General features: G+C 44.3%; 1 protein-coding gene across 1 annotated transcript in view; it reads right to left on the reverse strand.

The window, feature by feature from the left end:
- Window positions 1-596: 596 nt before the first annotated feature.
- The window catches only part of LOC115472163 (cholesterol 7-desaturase-like), a 173,626-nt gene continuing 154,087 nt past the window's right edge, over window positions 597-20,135 (reverse strand). Inside the window, exon 7 of the mRNA XM_030206313.1 lies at window positions 597-841. Coding sequence (XP_030062173.1) covers window positions 680-841 — 162 coding nt within the window. The 3' untranslated portion in view covers window positions 597-679. The remainder of the gene's footprint in view (window positions 842-20,135) is intronic.

Raw genomic sequence — 20,135 nt, forward strand, 5'->3', positions numbered from 1 at the left:
ATGATGATTCCTGGAGTGAACTATCTGCCCCAAGCAAAAATAGTCACTCACACAGAGTTCTAACAACCCTAATTGCATAATTGGCAATTTCTTTAGTCATACTGCTTTCACCCAGCTTCATTGAGTATTTAAAAACAAGCCTTCTGCAGCATTTTGCCAGGCCCTCTCATATATAGGGCATTTGTCCCACAGCTTTTCCTTGGTATGCTATCCATATTTTAAGACAAGTTACAGGCATTAGCAAAGCCCTCCTATCTTGATCCAAATTATCTTGCACATTAATGAACTGCAAGGCAAATCATTCCAACTTCATACTACAGTCAGAGTACTTTCTACCATCCATAAATCCATTAAATCAAAAAAGCAGAATACAGAGTGAAGAAGAAAAAAAAGAGATCTTTATACCTACTTTTCCCAAATATGGCTATAATAATCAAAAAAGAAAAAAAAAGTTTCTACCCTCTTCAAAGGTTATCAATAGAAATCAAACAAAATAAAACATGGAAAAGAAAATAAGATGATACCTTTTTTATTGGACATAACTTAATACATTTCTTGATTAGCTTTCGAAGGTTGCCCTTCTTCCTCAGATCGGAAATAAGCAAATATGCTAGCTGACAGTGTCTGCTGAAAAGTACACAGATCAGACAAAAAAAGATTTTCCCCATTTAGATTAGTTTCACCAGTCCAGTCCTTGCTGCTGAAATACAAGTCTGGGACTATTCTCACTGTAGAACTGGGAATACCAACGGCGGTGCCTTTGAACAGCTGATTCTTCTTTTATCAGCAGTGGTTTGGAAATGTACTTCTTGTTATTCCAGATCATTACATCACGCTCAAACTGAAAAGAGAGGTAATGCACATTAATTCTCCTTGAAGCTATCATTCTTTATTTTACAAATTAAGGGTGAAAACCTTCATCCTTAAAGCACTTACATCATTGACAATTTCATACCATTAACATCCTGCTCGTTATAAGACATGGGCCCTATCAAACCCACATCCCTCCGGTACCAGTATTGTAGAGACCTATCCACACAGCACCAGAAACTAATGCCATGCTTTAATATTCAATGCACTTTGTTAATGTAGTTCAGTATTTTCTATACTACCTCATACATAAAGCAGTTTTACTATGTCTGACAAAGTTTATCAGTTAATATGGAAATAATGGCCCATCAAACCCCAATAGCTCAGTACTGCTCTTAAAATTCTCAAGGTGGCGGAATAACATATTTCTCAAATTATAAGACTGAGAATTGCTCTTATTCATTCAAATGATAAAGTGTACTGTGCTGCTAAGTCTCCACAACCTTGTAAATTTTCATATTCTGCTGTGAAATATAATTTATACTGTATTAAAGTAGGTGCTTGCTTCACTGATCTACACATACCCCACACTCTCAATATGGAAGTTATAAAGTTCTAGTAAATTCAAAGCAGCTGAACACCACTGAGGCACTCCCCTCTGTAAAATGGAGGTTGAAGACAATGTGGGACCCTGCACAACTTTGCTCAAAGGAAGAGCCATAGCACAGGGATGGGCAACCATGGCCCTCAAGGGCATATTGTAGAAGTCTTGAAAACCTGACTGGGTTGTGATATTCAAGGACCATGGTTGCCCACCCTTATCACAGCAGATGTACCCATGGAGGCTAGGGTGTTGAGAGAGAAAGGGAAGGCAAGAGAAAGCACCTGATCAAGTTAGGTTGGGAAGTGGGCACACGCCGAGGTCCTGAAAATATTTTGCAGGTGTCTGCCAAATTTTTTAAAAATTCTCGATCTGTGTTAAGCCTCCATACCCCTTTGTGGCAGCAGCCATACATAGTTTAGAATAAGTATCAATTTTGCACAACATATTGGTTCAGTTTTTGATTATCCCATCCTTCTTGGCAGAATAGCTCATGCTCTTTCAAATTTGGCTGTGGGCTGTTTATGGACTGCAGTCTTCGAGCCTTGCCAGATTTTCCATTGATTTGAGATCTAGTCTTGCCTAATTATACTCTCACCTATCCACCCTTAATTATTTGTTTGTCCTTGAGACAGTCTAAATCTCTGGTTACTTACTGCACATGTAGTAATTTGCTTCTTGAATTTATTGTTATATTCTGTACATTATTATGTTTTATTCACTTTACTGTTTTGTTTGTAAGCCACATTGAAGTTGAATGTATTTCGGGCTAATGTGGGGTATAAATGTCATAAATGAATAAATAAATAAATTTTAGTACTGACTATCAGGCTTATTTTCGAAAGGGATCGCCGGCGATCTTCCGACACAAATCGGGAGATGGCTGGCGATCTCTCAAAAGTGGCCAAATCGGTATAATCGAGACCCCCTTTTTTGACACCATCGCCGCTTTCCCGTCGCTGAGCCGGCAAAAGTTCAAGGGGGCGTGTCAGCGGCGTAGCGAAGGCGGGACATGGGCAGGCATGGGCGTGGCTAACAGACGGCCGGCTTCAGCGCATAATGGAAAAAACAAAAGCGGCGTTAATGTATTTCGCCGGTTTTACTTGGTCCTTTTATTTTCACGACCAAGCCTCAAAAAGGTGCCCCAACTGACCAGATGACCACCGGAGGGAATGGGGGATGACCTCCTCGTACTCCCCCAGTGGTCACCAACCCCCTCCCACACTAAAACAATAAAAATAAAAACCTTTTTTGCCAGCCTGTATGCCAGCCTCAAATGTCATACCCAGCTCCCTGACAGCAGTATGCAGGTCCCTGGAACAGTTTTTGTTGGTTGCAGTGGACTTCAGGCAGGCGGACCCAGGCCCACCCCCCTACCTGTTTCACTTGTGGTGGTAAGTGTTGAGCCCTTCAAACCCCCCCAAAACCCACTGTACCCACAATAGGTGCCCCCCTTCACCCATAAGGGCTATGGTAATGGTGTAGAGTTGTGGGGACTGAGTTTTGGGGGGATTTGGGGGGCTCAGCACCCAAGGTAAGGGAGCTATGCACCTGGGAGCTATTTGTATAATTTTTTTTAATTTTTAGAAGTGCCCCCTAGGGTGCCCGGTTGGTGTCCTGGCATGTCAGGGGGACCAGTGCACTACAAATGCTGGCTTCTCCCATGACCAAATGCCTTGGATTTAGCCGGGGTTGAGATAGCTGCTTTTAGTTTCCATTATCGCTGAAAAACAAAAGCGGCCATCTCAAACCCGATGAACTCTGGCATTTGGCCAGTCCAAACCGTATTATCGAAAGAAAAGATGGCTGGCCATCTTTTTCGATAATACGGTTCCGGCCAGCTGTTTGCGGTGCCGCCAAAATAGATCGCCGGCAATCTATTTCGCCAGTGCCGTTTGATTATTCCCCTCTATGTCACTCTAGGACTTACTTTTATGGGCCATTCTATAGGTTTGCTTTGTGCTTAGGACCACTGTCCTGCTGAAAGGTGAATCTTAGCCTCTAAGCCTCTGCAAAGCATCCTCACCATGCTGCTACCACCATGCTTTACAATAGGGATCACACTAGGGGTGGGAGGATGAATGGATGTACTTTGGTCAATTTATACTACACATCACTTAGTATCGAGACCAAAAATGTTTGCTTGATCTCAGAACATAAAACCTTCTCTCATGTATGCACATATGGCTTTTCCTCAGCCATGGCTTCTATCTTGCCACGCTCTCAAACAGGTCAATACCACAAAAATATGAGACAACAAGAACTTTCCTTCTCTAAAGGAAACAGTCACAGCAAAAATCCTCCAGGGTAAAAACACTTCACATTATCCTGCTTATAATCGATAGAGAAAAACACCTATATTGCGACCCAAATTGGGAGATGGGCGTCTTTCTCCCGTGGGTGCCCAAATCGGTATAATCGAAAACTGATTTTGGGCGTTTCCAACTGCAATCCGTCGCAGAAACGGGTAAAGTTGACGGGGGCGTGTCGGAGGCGTGGTGAAGGTGGAACTGGGGCGTGGTTATCGACCGAGGAGAGATGGGCGTCTTTAGCTGATAATCGAAAAAAAAGACATTTTTACCATGATTTTGGGTTACATTTTTTGGACCCTTTTTTTTCACGAACAAGTCCCAAAAAAGTGCCCCAACTGACCAGATGACCACTGGATGGAATCGGGGATGGCCTCCCCGGACTCCCCCAGTGGTCACTAACCCCCTCCCACCAAAAAAACCCCACTTTACAAACTTTTTTTCCAGCCTGCAAGCCAGCCTCAAATGCCGTACCCACCTCCATGACAGCAGAATGTGTTCTATCCTCTGACAGCCTTTCCCTGGTTCTGATGTGGCTCTCGGGTGAGTGTGACACCTTTTCTGTTAAGGGCACTGCAGAGTCACATCAGCAATGCATTGTGGTGGGTGTAGGGTATTGGGCTCCGTGATTCCACTAGCTTGTGCCACATGCTCACGATGTTGGTAGTTGGTAGGCTCTACTCCCATGGTGTTTTTCCCTCTGCTGGGTCAGAGTGTGCCCTGTTTTGTTTCCGGTAGTCCATGAGGTAGTGGCCATTTTTGTAAGCCAGTTTTAGATCCCTTTCATGTGTTAGCCACGTTAGAGAACTTAGTTCTTACCTTGAATGTGGCTGAAAGAGGGAATTGTACAGCATTCTGCCAGCTCTGACCTACTGCTAATCTCAGTACCAGGGAGACTCGTTGCCAGTGGGGCACAACCTCTGATCTGCAGTTAACTGTGAGTATGCATGCTTATTCCAATAAAGGACGTTTTCGGAGAGATTAGTCTTCAGGTGTCAACTGGTGTGCCAATGTTATATAGCAGCAACAAGTCCTAGAGGCCTGCGTGTATGCAGGTCCCTGGAGCACTTTTAGTGGGTACTGCAGTGCAACTCAGCCAGGTGGACCCAGGCCCATCCCCCCCTACCTGTAACACTTGTGCTGGTAAATGGGAGGCCTCCAAAACCCACTGTACCCACATGTAGGTGCCCCCTTCATCTCTAAGAGCTATGGTAGTGTTGTACATTTGTGGGTAGTGGGTTTTGGGGGAGGGGGTTGGGTACTCAGCACCCTGTGGTAAGGGAGCTATGCATGTGGGAGCGTTGTCTGAAGTCCACAGCACTGACCTCTAGGGTGCCCAGTTGGTGTCCTGGCATGTCAGGGGGGGCGAGTGTACTACGAATCTTGGCCCCTCTCTGACCAAATGGCTCAGATTAGGACGTTTTTGAGCTGGGCGTTTTTAGTTTCCATTATCGCTAAAAAAAAACAAACGCTCAACTGAAAAACATCCATTTTTTCGAAAATACGGTCTGTCCCGCCTCTTCATGTACCTGTTTTCGGACATAGATGCCCATGGAGATAGGCGTTCGCGTTTGATTATGCCCATCCACGTGTCTTAAATTTCTAATCAGTACACACTTCTTTCAATTTTTAATGCTAGTGTCCAAATTTTCAAATGTATATAAATCTTCAAACTTTTAGTTTATTTATCTTAAAAAAAAAAAAGTTTTCTGGGTCCTGACATGGACCATGTTTAGAATGCTAGCTGTTTCCAAGGCACATCTCCCTCTGTGTTGGTCACTGTAAGCAAAACATGATAATGTCACAAAATATCCAACACCTTTCAAATCATCATTTAATCTTCAACTCAGTTTATAAAACTTTTCTTGACAGGATTAATAAAAGTTAAGATACAGCTCCATACCTTACTTTCTTCCATTTCAATGTGTGAGAGATACAGAGACTTACCCGGAACAAAGGGCTGCCCTTTAAAAAACAATTCAAATGAAAGGGCTCGTGAATTGAAAGTTTGAAGATTTATATACATTTGAAAAATCATTGCAAACTCTTGCTATTGACCAGTCTCCAATTTATGTTATTTTTCTAAAATTTTGGAGAGCATAGTTTCTCAATTATCTCAGTTCTCAGAAAAATCAATGGCTCTTCATCTGAAACAATCTGGTTTTAGGTCTCACCACAGTACTGAGACTGCCCTCACTGTGGTGCTGAATGAAGTCTATTCTCAGTTGGATAACCACAGGATAGTTCTTGATATTTCCATAGATCTTTCTGCAGCATTTGATTTGGTTGATCACTCTTGATTAACCGTCTCTCAACCTTAGCAATTTCTGGCAGTTCTTTTGGTTCTCTTCTTCCCTTGAAAATAAATCCATTACAGCTGTCACTACTTCTTCCATGGCACCAAGTCGCTCCCTAAACTGTGGTGTTCCTCAGGGTTCTGTTCTTTCCCCTCACCTCTAATTTATTTTTGAGTCCCCTTGCCACCCTTATGCAGTCCACTGGGGTGTCTTTTCACTTCTACATGGTTGATGTTATTCTTCTTTATCCCACTAACCCTTTTAATCCTATTTTTGGTCTGTTAAATGTCTAAATCTTATTTCCAGTTGGTTGATTGATCACAGACTAGTCCTTAATATTTTTTTTTTTTATTTTATTTCCCAGCACATGATTTCTTTATTTATTTGTTGCATTTGTATCCCACATTTTCCCACCTATTTGCAGGCTCAATGTGGTTTACATTATGCCGTAATGGCTATCACCATTTCCGGAACTGAGAAATACAAAGTGGTATTGTAGTAAAATTCATGAGTGATAGAGTAGATTACAAAGTGGTACTGCATTAAAGTTCATAGAAGTTAGGGTAAAGTGTAAAGTGAGTTAGACAGTCAAATATAGAAAGTTAATTTCCGGCATGGGAAATGGAGTGGTAGTGCATAATGCGTAACGCGTGTTCGAGTAGATGAGGTAGTCAGGTGTAGGGAGTTCGGCTTCGTTTAGTTTTATTAGAGTTTCGTTGTTTAGTATTTAGGATGAATCATTGTGGTATGCCTTATTTATTTATTTATTTATAGCATTTATACCCCGCTCTTTCCCGCTCAATAGCAGGTTCAGTGCGGCTTACAAGGTATGGGTACAAAGTATCACAGAAATAACACAATGTATGGGTACAAAGTATCAAAGAGATAATGCAATGTATGGATAAAAGTATCACAAAGATAGTACAATTGTATAGAGAAGGACAAGAGGAAGAGATGTGGGGGAAGGGTTAAGGCATGTTTAATGTTAGTGGTGTTGGTTAGGATCGTAAGTTAAGTTGGGTCATTTGGATAGGCTTGTTTGAAGAGGTATGTTTTCAGCAGCTTTCGGAAGCGTAGATGCTCGTTTGTTGTTCGGATGAATCTTGGTATGGCATTCCAAAGTTGGCTGCCTATAACGGAGAAGTTGGATGCATAGTAAGTTTTGTATTTGAGACCTTTTCGAACAAGTTGGTTTTCAGTAATTTTCGGAAGGTTGTTTGGTCACATATTGTTTTTATGACCCTTGGTAGTGCGTTCCATAGTTGCGTGCTTATGTAGGAGAAGCTTGATGCATAAGTTGATTTATATTTGAGTCATTTGCACCTGGGGTAATGGAGATTCAAGAATATGCGTGCTGACCTTTTTGTGTTCCTGGTTGGTAGATCTAGGAGGTCTAACATGTAGATCGGGGCTTCACCGTGAACGATTTTGTGGACCAGGGTGCAGACTTTGAACGCAATATGTTCTTTTAGTGGGAGCCAGTGTAGTTTTTCTCTTAGGGGTTTGGCGCTTTCGTATTTTTTTTTCCAAATATGAGTCTGGCTGCTGTGTTTTGGACAGTTTGGAGTTTCTTAATGATTTGTTCTTTGCATCCGGCGAAGATGGCATTGTAATAGTCTAGGTGGATTAGAACCATTGACTGTACTAGACTGCGGAATATTTCCTGTGGGAAGAAAGGTTTTACTCTTTTGAGTTTCCACATTGAGTGGAACATTTTCTTTGTTGTATTTTTCACATGGCTTTCTAGTGTGAGATTTCGGTCAATTGTAACTCCAAGAATTTTCAGACTGTCTGAGATAGGAAGGGTGTAGTCTGGGGTGTTTATAGTGGTGGATTTGTTCATGTTATATTGTGAAGAGAGGATTAGACATTCTGTTTTTTTCTGTGTTGAGCTTTAGTTGGAATGCATCTGCCCATGAATTCATTATTTGAAGGCTGTGATTGATTTCAGTTGTGATTTCTGTTAGATTATGTTTGAACGGGATGTAGATCGTGCCATCGTCCGCATAGATATAAGGATTGAGGCCTTGATTGGATAGCGATTTGGCTAGGGGTGTCATCATTAGGTTAAAGAGGGTTTGTGAGAGCTGTGATCCTTGGGGTACTCTGCATTCAGGTTTCCATGGTGATGATGTATTCGAATTTGATATCACTTGGTATGTTCTTTCAGTTAGGAAGCCGTTGATCCATCTAAGTACATTTCCTCCAATATCGAAGTAATCTAGGATGTTCAATAGTATTTTGTGGCTGACCATGTCAAACGCGCTGGACATGTGTCACGATTGTGGTCGTGACCACTGTCAGACTCACCTTATTTCCGGCGGTCAGCTTCTGAGCTGGCTTCTGTCTGTTCTTCCTGAGTTAGTTCTGTCTCTGTCTCTGTGTGCTGGCTGCTTCCAGCATGGCTCTGATTACTCCAATATACTGCACCTGTGTGTGTTAAGCCTCTCTGTGCTTCAGTATGCTTTCTGCCTGTGTTTTGGTTTGTGTTCCTCTTGCCCTCTGGTGGCCAGACCTGGTGGTGGCATTGGATTGTCTGTGTGCTGTTTCCCGTTCCAGACTTCAGCCCAGTCCAGTCTGGATCTTCCGGCCTGCCAGACTTGCTTGTCTTGTTTGAGCCTGCACAGCACCCCTAGCTGCCTGGTGATTGCTGCAGCTGAATCTCAGCTGCTGCTGGGCTTATTAGCCATTTGGAAACTCTCTGCTTTGTCTTTGCATTGCCTAAGGCCCTGGTATGTTGGGGTGCTTGTGCACTTCTGCCTAGTCCAGTTTATAGTCTGTAATTCTTGCCTGATTCTAGTTTAGTCTTTGTGTAGCTTCTTGTACTGTATTGCTTGTTTCCCAGTCTTGTTTCTTGTTTGTATGTCTTTGTCTAGTTCTTGGTTGCTTGTGTTCCCTGTTTCAGTGGCTGCTTGCAGCTTTCAGTTCTGTCTCTTGTCTGTCTGAGAGTCCTAGTCTAGTATTCTGTCTAGCCTCCCTGTGTATTCTAGTCCCTGTGTGTATCCTGCTGGTGGGATGGATGCTACCGGGTGGTAGTTGGTAATGTCATTTGCTTTTTTCTTTGAGTCTTTAGGTATTGGGGTGAGTAATATATTTCCTTTATCCTTAGGGAGGAATCCCTGTTGTAACATGTAATTTACATGTGATGTGAGGTCTGTTATGAAGCGTTGAGGGGCAGATTTTATTAGGTTATTGGGACATATGTCCAGTTTGCAGTGGGATTTGTCGAATCTGTTGATTGCTTAGGCGATGGTTTCATCGGTTAGTAGATCGAAGTTTGTCCAGATTCTGTCTGATGGGTATTCATCGGGGATTGGGTCCAGACAGTCAATGAATTTTTCGTGGTCGGTGGTATTAAGTGGTAGTATTAGTCGTAGTTTTATGATTTTTTCATTGAAATATTTAGCAAGGTTGTCTGCTGATGTTATTGGTTGTAGTAACCGATGTGGTGTCTAATAGTTTGTTCACAAGTTGGAAACGTTTGTGTGTGTCTTTGTAGTCTGGCCCTATTTTGGTTTTGTAGTATGACCTTTTGGTTTGTCTTATTGTGTATTTGTATTTTCTTTCCATTTATTTCCATGCATTAAGTGTGTATTCATCTTTCATTTTTTACCATGCTTGTTCGAGTCTCCTAATTTGTGTTTAGAGTTTTTTCAGTTCTTCGTTAAACCATGGTATCGAGACGTGTCTTTGTGAGGTTCTTGTTTGTAATGGTGCAATTTTGTCTATTATGCTCCTGCATCTGTTGTCCCAGTTTAGGAGGTAGTGTTTGGAGTCTGTTTGAGCTGTCCATTTGTTCTTGTAGATCTGTTGCCAGAATGTTACAGGGCCAATTTGGCCTCTTGTGGTGTAAGTTGTGCATTCTTGCTTGTGGTGTGAGCCTTTTTTTCACCATTGTAGGGCTAGGTTTAATTTGTGGTGGTCTGACCATGGTATGTCTATCCATTTTGTATCTATTAGTATTAGGTTTAACTCTGAGGACAGTTTGTGTGTGATGAGGTTAAGTGTGTGTCCTTTAACATGGGTTGCTTGCATATTAGGCCAGTTGAGGTCCCATAGTTGGAGGAAGTCCTTGCATTCACGTGTATTAGTTGCGTTAGGGTCTTCTAGATGTAGGGTTATGTCCCCTATTATAAGTAGATTGGAGTTGGATACACAGGTATTCGATATGAAATCCATGGTGTGGTTGGCATTCTTGTCAGTTACCTGGTGGTCTAGAAAACAGGACAACATTTAGGTGGTCAAGCAGGGTGGTACGGTGGATTCTAACTGAGGCGATTTCAAGTTTTGGTGTTATAGACTCGGCTGTTGTTGTTACAGTGAAGTGGGATCTATAGATTATTGCTATGCCTCCTCCTCTTTTTTCTTTTCTTGTCGAGTAATTTTGTAGCCTGGGGGCAAAGTTCTAGAATTATGGGGTCCTTAGGATCGTAGATCCAGGTTTCGCTGATGAATAGTAGATCGAGGTTGTCTGTTGTGATCCAGTCTGTTATTACAGTTGTTTTGTTGACTACTGATCTAGCGTCTATATATCCCATTTAAATTGTTTGGTAGGGGTCAGTTGGGTTCGTGGTTGTGTTAATTTTCGTTAGTTGTCTATTCTCCTGTAGTGTGGGTTTGTTGTGTCCTTTATTTCCTTTGTAATGAGTTTGTCCGCGTGTGGTAATTCTTCCTTTGTTTTGGTTGTTGTTGTTCTGGTGAGGTGTATTGTATTTGGGTATTCTGTTAAGCTTCTGTATTGTGGGTATGTTGTTGATGTCTGTGAGGGGGGTAGTTAGTGTGTGGTGAATTAGGGATAGTGAGTAGATTATTAGGAGTAATTTGGTGGTGTTCATTTTGGTGTTATTTCCCTTTGGGCTGTTAGTTGATCGGGTAATCTAGTGGATCTACTTCAAGGTGTCCTGCAAGGTGTCCTCATGGTGACTATGCGGTTTACAATGTAAAAATAACTAGGGTACAGACACAGGAGGGAACAAACAGTTATGCAGAGGTACCAAAACATTCTTGAAACAGATGTGTTTTGATTAAAACCTTAAATTTGGGATAAGATGTTTCAGAACTGATGTGAAATGGTAAAGAGTTCCAGAGAGACAGTCCCAGAAAGCTGAAACTTGGTCTCACGAGATATTGAGAGACGAAAGGTAGGTAGACAGTGAAAACGGTTAGTTGCTGGTTTATTGAAGGACTGCAAATCCCCACAGCTCCTTTGAACCTCTTTGGGTCATCTATCTAACCAGTGGATTCTTTCCATTACCTAAGGATAATACTCAATTCTCATCTTACATTTACTCCTCAAACTTCCAATGTTTGTAAAATGAGGTTTTTCATTCTTCAGCAACTTCGTTTAATTCCTAGCTGTTTCACTACCAATATTTTTAATTTCCGCATTCTCACGCTACTGACCTCAAGATTGGATTACTGTAATATTGTATATCTGGGTTACACCTGTTCCAAGATAAAAAGTCCTCAAACCCTGTAAAATATGTCCACTAGATTACTCTGCGATGCTCAACTTAGGGACCATGTTTCTCCACTATTTCAGAAGTTTCACTGGCTACCTACTCATCAATGGACAATTTTCAAACTACTGACCCTTACTTTTAAAGCACACAGGGTAGGGCTTCCTCTTTACCTGAATACACTTATCATTCCTTATTCTCCTGCTCGTCTGCTCCATTCTTATTTATTTATTGCATTTGTATCCCACATTTTCTCACCTGTTTGCAGGCTCAATGTGGCTTACAAAGACCTGTCATGGCATCACCATTTCAGGGTACAGAGATACAATTGGTGTTACAGGATAACAATAATAACAAGGCTAACAGTAGGTCTAATCAAGCAATTACAGAAAGAGGCGATCATAGTAGGGAGGGTTAGTAATGTGTGTTGGTTATGGATTCTCGTGGTAGGCTTTGGTGAAGAGATAAGTTTTCAACGATTTCTCTCAATGATCACTGACTTGTTTTACCTGGCCCTAAGTTTGCTCAACTAGAATCCACCAGAAATTGCGTTTTACTGCTCCCTCTTCTTAGAAGTCACTCCCCCTTCATATCCATGCAGAATCTTCCTTTAAGGCTTTTAAGCCTGCATTAAACGCTTGGCTTTTTGCAGAAGCCTTTAAAACTAGTGTGTTCCCTTGAGAATGGACTCAGTGGCTGCTTGTTATTGCTTTTAGATATCTTTTGATTTTGTTTGCTTTTTACTTCCTCCTGTTCTATACTTAAGTAGTAAGTTTGACTTTTGCTAGGATATGTTATCTTTCCTAGCCAAATTTAGTTCTTTTCTCTTTCATTTTCTTTATTGTAAACCGGCGATACCTGCTAGTTAGCTTTAGCGGTATAGCAAATTTTAAATAAACTATAAGTTGAATTATTGTAAGCCATTGAGATCTGCTGGTGACACAGCCAATCTAATAAATTATAACTGGTTGGGGTGTCAGTGCCCTAGGGAAGTGGGGGTATGGAAAAAATAAAACAAAAAAACCACACACACAACCCTCATAGAGGGGGAGGTTGTAGTGTCAGTTCCCTGGCGAAGTGCGGGTATGAAAAATAACACACACACCACTCATGGAGGGGAGAGGGAAGGAAGGAAAATTCTGGGGATCCAAGGCACCTGTGGATTCCCCCCCCCCCCCCCCCCATTCCCACGCCTGTTTTCATCCAAAATTTAAAAACTGACAAACAGATTCTTCATCCAGGAGTATCTGAATCTGCTCAACTGTGGTTAGACTCAGGCGAGTTCCATTTAACTTATGGGCCTTAAGCAGTGGTGTGCTGGAGCCGGCTTGCATTCCTCAGGGGGAGGAATGCTGGCTTCGGCCTAACCCCTGGTAAGCCTTTCCTCAGCTGAGAGGTGCCCAGCTCTACCACCGGCTGCCTTTCAGGTGCTGTGGAGGACTTGCAGCTCATCTGCATATCCTTACAGCCTTCTCCGGGGTGACACCCAGGTCCACTCCGATCCACTCAGGGCCTCCGCTCTAGGTGCCCAGCGCTCCCACCAGGTGCTGTGGAGGACTTGCAGCCCTTCTGCATTTCCTCACAGCTGTATCTGGGGTGACTCCAGTTCCACCCCGATCTTCCCAGGGCTCTCGCTCCAAGTGCACAGAGTTTCCAGGTGCTTTTTGGCTAGGATCAGGCGACCCTCAGGGGGAGGAATGCTGGCTTCGGCCTAACCCCTGGTAAGCCTTTCCTCAGCTGAGAGGTGCCCAGCTCTACCACCGGCTGCCTTTCAGGTGCTGTGGAGGACTTGCAGCTCATCTGCATATCCTTACAGCCTTCTCCGGGGTGACACCCAGGTCCACTCCGATCCACTCAGGGCCTCTGCTCTAGGTGCCGCGTGCCGGGGCATTTTTCTCTTTACATCTAATCTTCTTCCCAGTTGCTAAAGTACCTCAGTCATTTATGGCCACTATTCACATTCTCTTCCTAGCCCTGTCCTTTCCTAATCTTTTCCCTCACCCCCTAACTCTCTCCGCTACAGGAACTCACTGCCCATCCATCGACTTCATCACCTCACCTTCTCTCCTACCCTCTTCCTCCCTCTTGGCTTTTAATCTCCGTCTCTTTCTTCCGTCCATTTTGCCTTTCCCATTCCACCTAAATACCTCTCGCCTTCGTGGCCACACCTCTCCTACTCTCCTCTGCTCTCTTTTACTCCTTCTCTTACTCTCAGCCAGTGACATCAATCCCAATCCTGGCCCCCTCACCAACTATTATCCCAACTCTACAGATCTCACCGCGACCTCTCTAACCTCATCTCTATTTCTCTACTCCTCTTCTCTGCCCTTCTCTTGCGCCCTATGGAATGCCCTCTCTATCTGTAACAAACTCGCCTATATCCAGGACCTCTTTATCTCGCATCACCTCCATCTGCTCGCCATAACAGAAACCTGGCTCTGCCCTGATGACTCTGCTTCAGTCGCAGCCCTGTGCCATGGCAGTTATCTATTTTCACATACTCCTCGCCCTGCTGGCCGTGGGGGCGGTGTTGGACTACTTCTCTCTCCCTCCTCCAGATTTCAACCCCTTCTTCCACCTCAATCTCACTGTTTTTCCTCCTTTGAAGTCCACTCTATCCGCCTTTTCTCTCCTCTGCCTCTTCGAATAGCGGTCATTTATCGTCCCCCTGATAAGTCCCTTTCATCCTTTCTCTGTGACTTAGACGCCTGGCTTGCCTTCTTCCATGATCATTCCTTCCCCTCTCTCATCCTTGGTGACTTTAATATTCCTGCTAATGATCCTTCCAACTCTTATATTTCCAAGTTACTCGCTTTAACGTCCTCCTTTAATCTCCAACTATGCTCCACCTCCCCCACTCATCAAAATGGTCACTGTCTTGATCTCATCTTCTCCTCCAACTGTTCACCCTCTAGTTTCCTTGCCTCTGATCTTCCCTCCTCTGATCACCATCTTATAACTTTCACACTTAAATCTCCTCCCTCCCAGTCCCGTCCTATCTTATCTAATTTATCTAGGAATCTTCACGATATTGACCCTTCATCTCTATCCTCCCATGTTTCAAACCTCCTCTCTACTGTGGCACCATCCACGTCTGTCAATGAGGCTGTTTCTTCTTACAACAATACTCTATCCTCTGCCTTAGACACTCTTGCACCTTTGATGACCCGCCCTGTAAGGAGTACAAAACCCTAACCTTGGCTGACTTCTAATATCCGCTACCTACGTTCCTGTACCCACTCTGCCGAACGCCTCTGGCGGAAATCTCGGGCCCTTGCTGATTTCTTACACTTTAAGTTCATGCTGACCTCCTTCCAATCTGTTCTTTTACGTGCCAAACAGGATTATTATATCCAACTGACCAACTCTCTTGGCTCTAATCCTAGACTTCTCTTCACCACATTGAACTCTCTCCTCAAGGTGCCCCCTCCCCCAAAACCCCCTTCATTATCTCCTCAGACCCTTGCTGAATTCTTTCACAACAAGGTTCAAAAGATAAACCTTGCTTTCTCTACCTCACCACCTCTCCCTCCACTAGTCCATTCCCCTCTTTCTCCTTCCCCTCATTCCCTTTCCTCCTTTCCTGAAGTTACTATTGAGGAAACTACACTTCTCCTTTCTTCCTCAAAATGTACCACCTGTTCCTCTGATCCCATTCCCACCCACCTTCTTAATGCCATCTCTCCTGCTCTTATTCCTTTTATCTGTCACATTCTCAACCTCTCACTTTCCACTGCGACTGTCCCTGCTGCCTTTAAACATGCTGTGGTCACACCTCTCCTTAAGAAGCCTTCACTCGACCCTACTTGTTCCTCTAATTACCGACCCATCTCCCTCCTTCCTTTTCTCTCCAAATTACTTGAGCGTGCTGTTCACCGCCGCTGCCTTGATTTTCTCTCCTCACATGCTATTCTTGATCCACTACAATCTGGTTTTCGCCCTCTCCACTCAACCAAAACTGCGCTTACTAAAGTCTCCAATGACCTATTACTGGCTAAATCCAGAGGTCAATATTCCATCCTCATTCTTCTTGATCTTTCCGCTGCTTTTGATACTGTCGATCACAGCATACTTCTCGATACCCTGTCCTCACTTGGATTCCAGGGCTCTGTCCTTTCCTGGTTCTCTTCCTACCTCTCCCTCCGCACCTTTAGTGTTCTCTCTGGTGGATCCTCTTCTACTTCTATCCCTCTGCCTGTCGGCGTACCTCAGGGTTCTGTTCTTGGTCCCCTCCTTTTTTCTATCTACACTTCTTCCCTTGGTTCATTAATCTCATCCCATGGCTTTTCCTACCATCTCTATGCTGATTACTCCCAAATCTACCTTTCTACCCCTGATATCTCACCTTGTATCCAAACCAAAGTTTCAGCATGCTTGTCTGACATTGCTGTCTGGATGTCTCAACGCCACCTGAAATTAATTATGACCAAAACCAAGCTTCTCATTTCCCCCCCCAAACCCACCTCCCCGCTCCCCCCCGTTTTCTATTTCTGTTGATGGCTCTCTCATTCTCCCTGTCTCCTCAGCTCGAAACCTTGGGGTCATCTTTGACTCTTCTCTCTCCTTCTCTGCTCATATCCAGCAGATTGCCAAGACCTGTCATTTCTTTCTTTACAACATCCGTAAAATCCGCCCCTTTCTACCAAAACCCTCATCCACACCCTTGTCACCTCTCGTTTAGACTACTGCAATCTGCTTCTTGCTGGCCTCCCACTTAGTCACCTCTCTCCTCTCCAGTCGGTTCAAAATTCTGCTGCCCGTCTCATCTTCCGCCAGGGTCGCCTTACTCATACTACCCCTCTCCTCAAGACCCTTCACTGGCTCCCTATCCGTTTTCGCATCCTGTTCAAACTTCTTCTACTAATCTATAAATGTACTCACTCTGCTGCTCCCCAGTATCTCTCCACACTCGTCCTTCCCTACACCCCTTCCCGTGCACTCCGCTCCATGGATAAATCCTTCTTATCTGTTCCCTTCTCCACTACTGCCAACTCCAGACTTCGCGCCTTCTGTCTCGCTGCACCCTACGCCTGGAATAAACTTCCTGAGCCCCTACGTCTTGCCCCATCCTTGGCCACCTTTAAATCTAGACTGAAAGCCCACCTCTTTAACATTGCTTTTGACTCGTAACCACTTGTAACCACTCGGCTTCACCTACCCTCCTCTCCTCCTTCCCGTTCACATTAATTGATTTGATTTGCTTACTTTATTTATTTTTTGTCTATTAGATTGTAAGCTCTTTGAGCAGGGACTGTCTTTCTTCTATGTTTGTGCAGCGCTGCGTACGCCTTGTAGCGCTATAGAAATGCTAAATAGTAGTAGTAGTAGTAGTAGTAGTAAGTGCGAGCTGGCTTGCCTCTCCTCTCCCCACCCCGCAAGCTGCAGGGTCACAGACTCCCAGCGCCGGCTCATCTGTCCACCCTCAGCTCCCTGATAGCCTTCCTTTCCTTCCTGCCGCCGCCCTGCCTTTAAATATTTTATTTTACCTCAAGTCGCGGCGGCGGCACTGAAAGCAGCAGGCTTAGCTCGCCTCCAGCCTTCCCTTCCCTCTCAGTGTCCTGCCTTCTTCTGATGTATTTCCTGTTTCCGCGAGGGCGGGACACAGAGGGATGGGAAGGCTGGAGGTGAGCCGAGCCTGCTGCTTTCAGTGGCGGTGCCATGACTTGAGGTAAAATAAAATATTTAAAGGCAGGGTGGTGGCAGGAAGGAAAGGAGAACTATCGGGGAGCTGAGGGTGGGCAGGTGAGCCAGAGCTGGGGTTGGAACTGGAACTCGGGGGGCTGAAAAGGGGGGGCAGGTGGAGGCTGGGGCGAGTCACAGCACATGGATGGGAGAGAAGGATAGGGGGCAAAGGAGAATTGCTGGATGGGAGAAGAGGGCAGGGGAAAGAGGAGAATTGCTGGACATGGATGGGAGGGGAGGATAGGGGCAGAGGAGAATCGATGGACATGGATTGGAGGGGAGGAGAGAGGAGAGTTGTTGGACATGGATGGAGGGTAGGGCAGGAGAAATGCTGGACCTGGATGGAGGAGAGGAAGACAGGAAGGAGATGCACATGGATGGAGGGGAAGGGAGAGAGAAAAAAATGTAGTAGAGGGAAGGGGAGAGGACGAAATGTTGGAGGGAAGGAAAGAGAGAGGAAGGAGATGCACACAGATGGAGGGGAAGGAAGAGAGGAGAAATGCTGGACATGAATGGAGGGGAGGGGAGAGAGTTGAAATGCTAGACATGGATGAAGGGGAGGAAAGAGAGGAAGTGAGATGAAAATGGCTGGAGGGAAGGGGAGGAGAGAGGAGAAATGCTGGACATGGATCATGGAGGGGGGGAGAGGAATAAAGCTGGACATGGATGGATGAGAGGGAAGAGAGAGGAAGGAGATGCATATGGATGGAGGGGAGGAGAGAAAGAGGAAGGAGATGTCTTGCGAGGCCGCCCTTGTAAGTCTCAGCAGCCATTTTAAAGAAGATGTAGAAGGAGGAGGGTCAGCGCCGGCAGCGGGGCAGGAAAGATGGGGGATTTTTCTTGCCCCGAAGAATCCACCAGAGCACCAGGTATGTGCTGGGAGTGGAACCCTTCGGCTTGGGGGAGCGGGGAGGAGGTCTGTAATAGGTAGGTGGGGTGTGGAGGATACTGTTAAAAAAAAAAAGTTAAATTCTTAAAAATGCCGCTGTCTTGTGCATAGGGATGTACACAGAAGTATAATAAGGGAATAACTTTTCATAGGTAGAGTAGTAATTTGTTATAAATTGTAATCAGTGTGTCATTTGGAGGGGCTGGTTATAGGGACACCTAACCCTGTTATTGGTGCAGAGATTTTTTTTCTCCTGGTAAAGGGCTTCTAAAATAGACATCATGCTATGGGAATTAGGTGCTCAATGTTCAGAGTTTTTATGTATTTATTTACTTATTTATGGCATTTTATCCCACATTAAACATAATGTGAGCATTTAAAAAATTTATTTTCCTGGAGATTATCAATAGAAATCAAACAAAATAAAACATGGAAAAGGAAGGGATCTTTCACTTGCTCATCTTCCAATGTGGTATATATCATTCAGTGTAAAAAATGTAACGAAGGATGCTATATTGGAGAAACAGGCCAGATGCTTAAGACAAGATTCAATTTACATAGACATCACATGAACAATACAGCCAGTAGGGCCCCCACCCCGGTGGGACAGCACTTCACAGAACCAGGACACTGTACCAGTGATTTCACAGTAAGAATACTGAAAGGTAACTTTAAAACCATACAAGAACGTAAGACCTTTGAAATCAGAATGATTGAATATTTTAACACCCAACAGAAAGGACTTAACAAGGATCTGGGGTTCCTAGCGCATTATAAATCATAAAGCTGTATGTCTCTGTTGATCACCCCACCCGTCACCTATCCACACCCATCCTGTTAGAATATCAATACATAGTAACATAGTAACATAGTAGATGACGGCAGAAAAAGACCTGCGCGGTCCATCCAGTCTGCCCAACAAGATAAACTCACATGTGCTACTTTTTGTGTATACCTTACCTTGATTTGTACCTGTCCTTTTCCAGGCACAGACCGTATAAGTCTGCCCAGCACTATCCCCGCCTCCAAGCCACCAGTCCCGCCTCCCACCATCGGCTCTGGCACAGACCGTATAAGTCTGCCCAGCACCATCTCCCGCCACCGGCTTTGCCACCCAATCTCGTCTAAGCTCCTTAGGATCCATTCCTTCTGAGCAGGATTCCTTTATGTTTATCCCACGCATGTTTGAATTCCGTTACCGTTTTTGTTTCCACCACCTCCCGCGGGAGGGCATTCCAAGCATCCACTACTCTATATCAAGAGGTACTTGAAATAAACATTCTGTCCACGATAATACATGCAATGCCTTCATTTTCAATAACAGGAGGCCTGCGAATAAGACAGCAAGAAAAAAGGTACAGAAAATAACAAATGCAAACGATCAACTACAACATATAGGTATACGAATGATCTTATGGACAAGTGGCGTAACCCACTTGGTTGTTGGCCCAGTTGTCCGTGTGACCGATGACAGCCTGTTAAATCACGTGCAAAAATCTGCAAAACTCATCGGTTTTTTAGCTCTGTCGACTTGTCCATAGGTAAAGCGAAGATACTTACCTGTAGCGGGTATTCTCCAAGGACAGCAGGTTTGGGGAGCGTGCCAGGTGCCCTTGACCTGGATTGGCCACTGTCGGTGACAGGATGCTGGGCTAGATGGACCTTTGGTCTTTCCCAGTATGGCACTACTTATGTACTTATGTACTTATATTCTTACAATTGGGTAACATGATCCTGCGTTCCCTGGTCTGGAGCTTTTAACAAGCTTAGCAGAGCTTTGTGGAGTGCGAGTGCCTTCCCGCCAGCCACGAGAGCAGTTATTGCAGTTAAATACTACAGTATAAAAAGAGAAAATAAAAAAATAAAAGAGAAGACAACTCCAAGGGGAGGCAGGAGGGTTTGTAAAAATATAAGGCCTGCTGTCCTCAGAGAATACCTCCTACAAGCAGGCCAGTAATTCTCACAAGTGGGGTATCCCTAGCATCCAGGGTCAACTGGGCCTTGCAACAGCGAGGACATAACTCAGATTAACCTGAACTATATACAAACTGAGTGAGCATGCAGCCTGGAACAGAATAAAATGGGCCT

Source organism: Microcaecilia unicolor, chromosome 6 (assembly GCF_901765095.1).
Source record: "Microcaecilia unicolor chromosome 6, aMicUni1.1, whole genome shotgun sequence".
Classification (NCBI taxonomy): domain Eukaryota; kingdom Metazoa; phylum Chordata; class Amphibia; order Gymnophiona; family Siphonopidae; genus Microcaecilia; species Microcaecilia unicolor.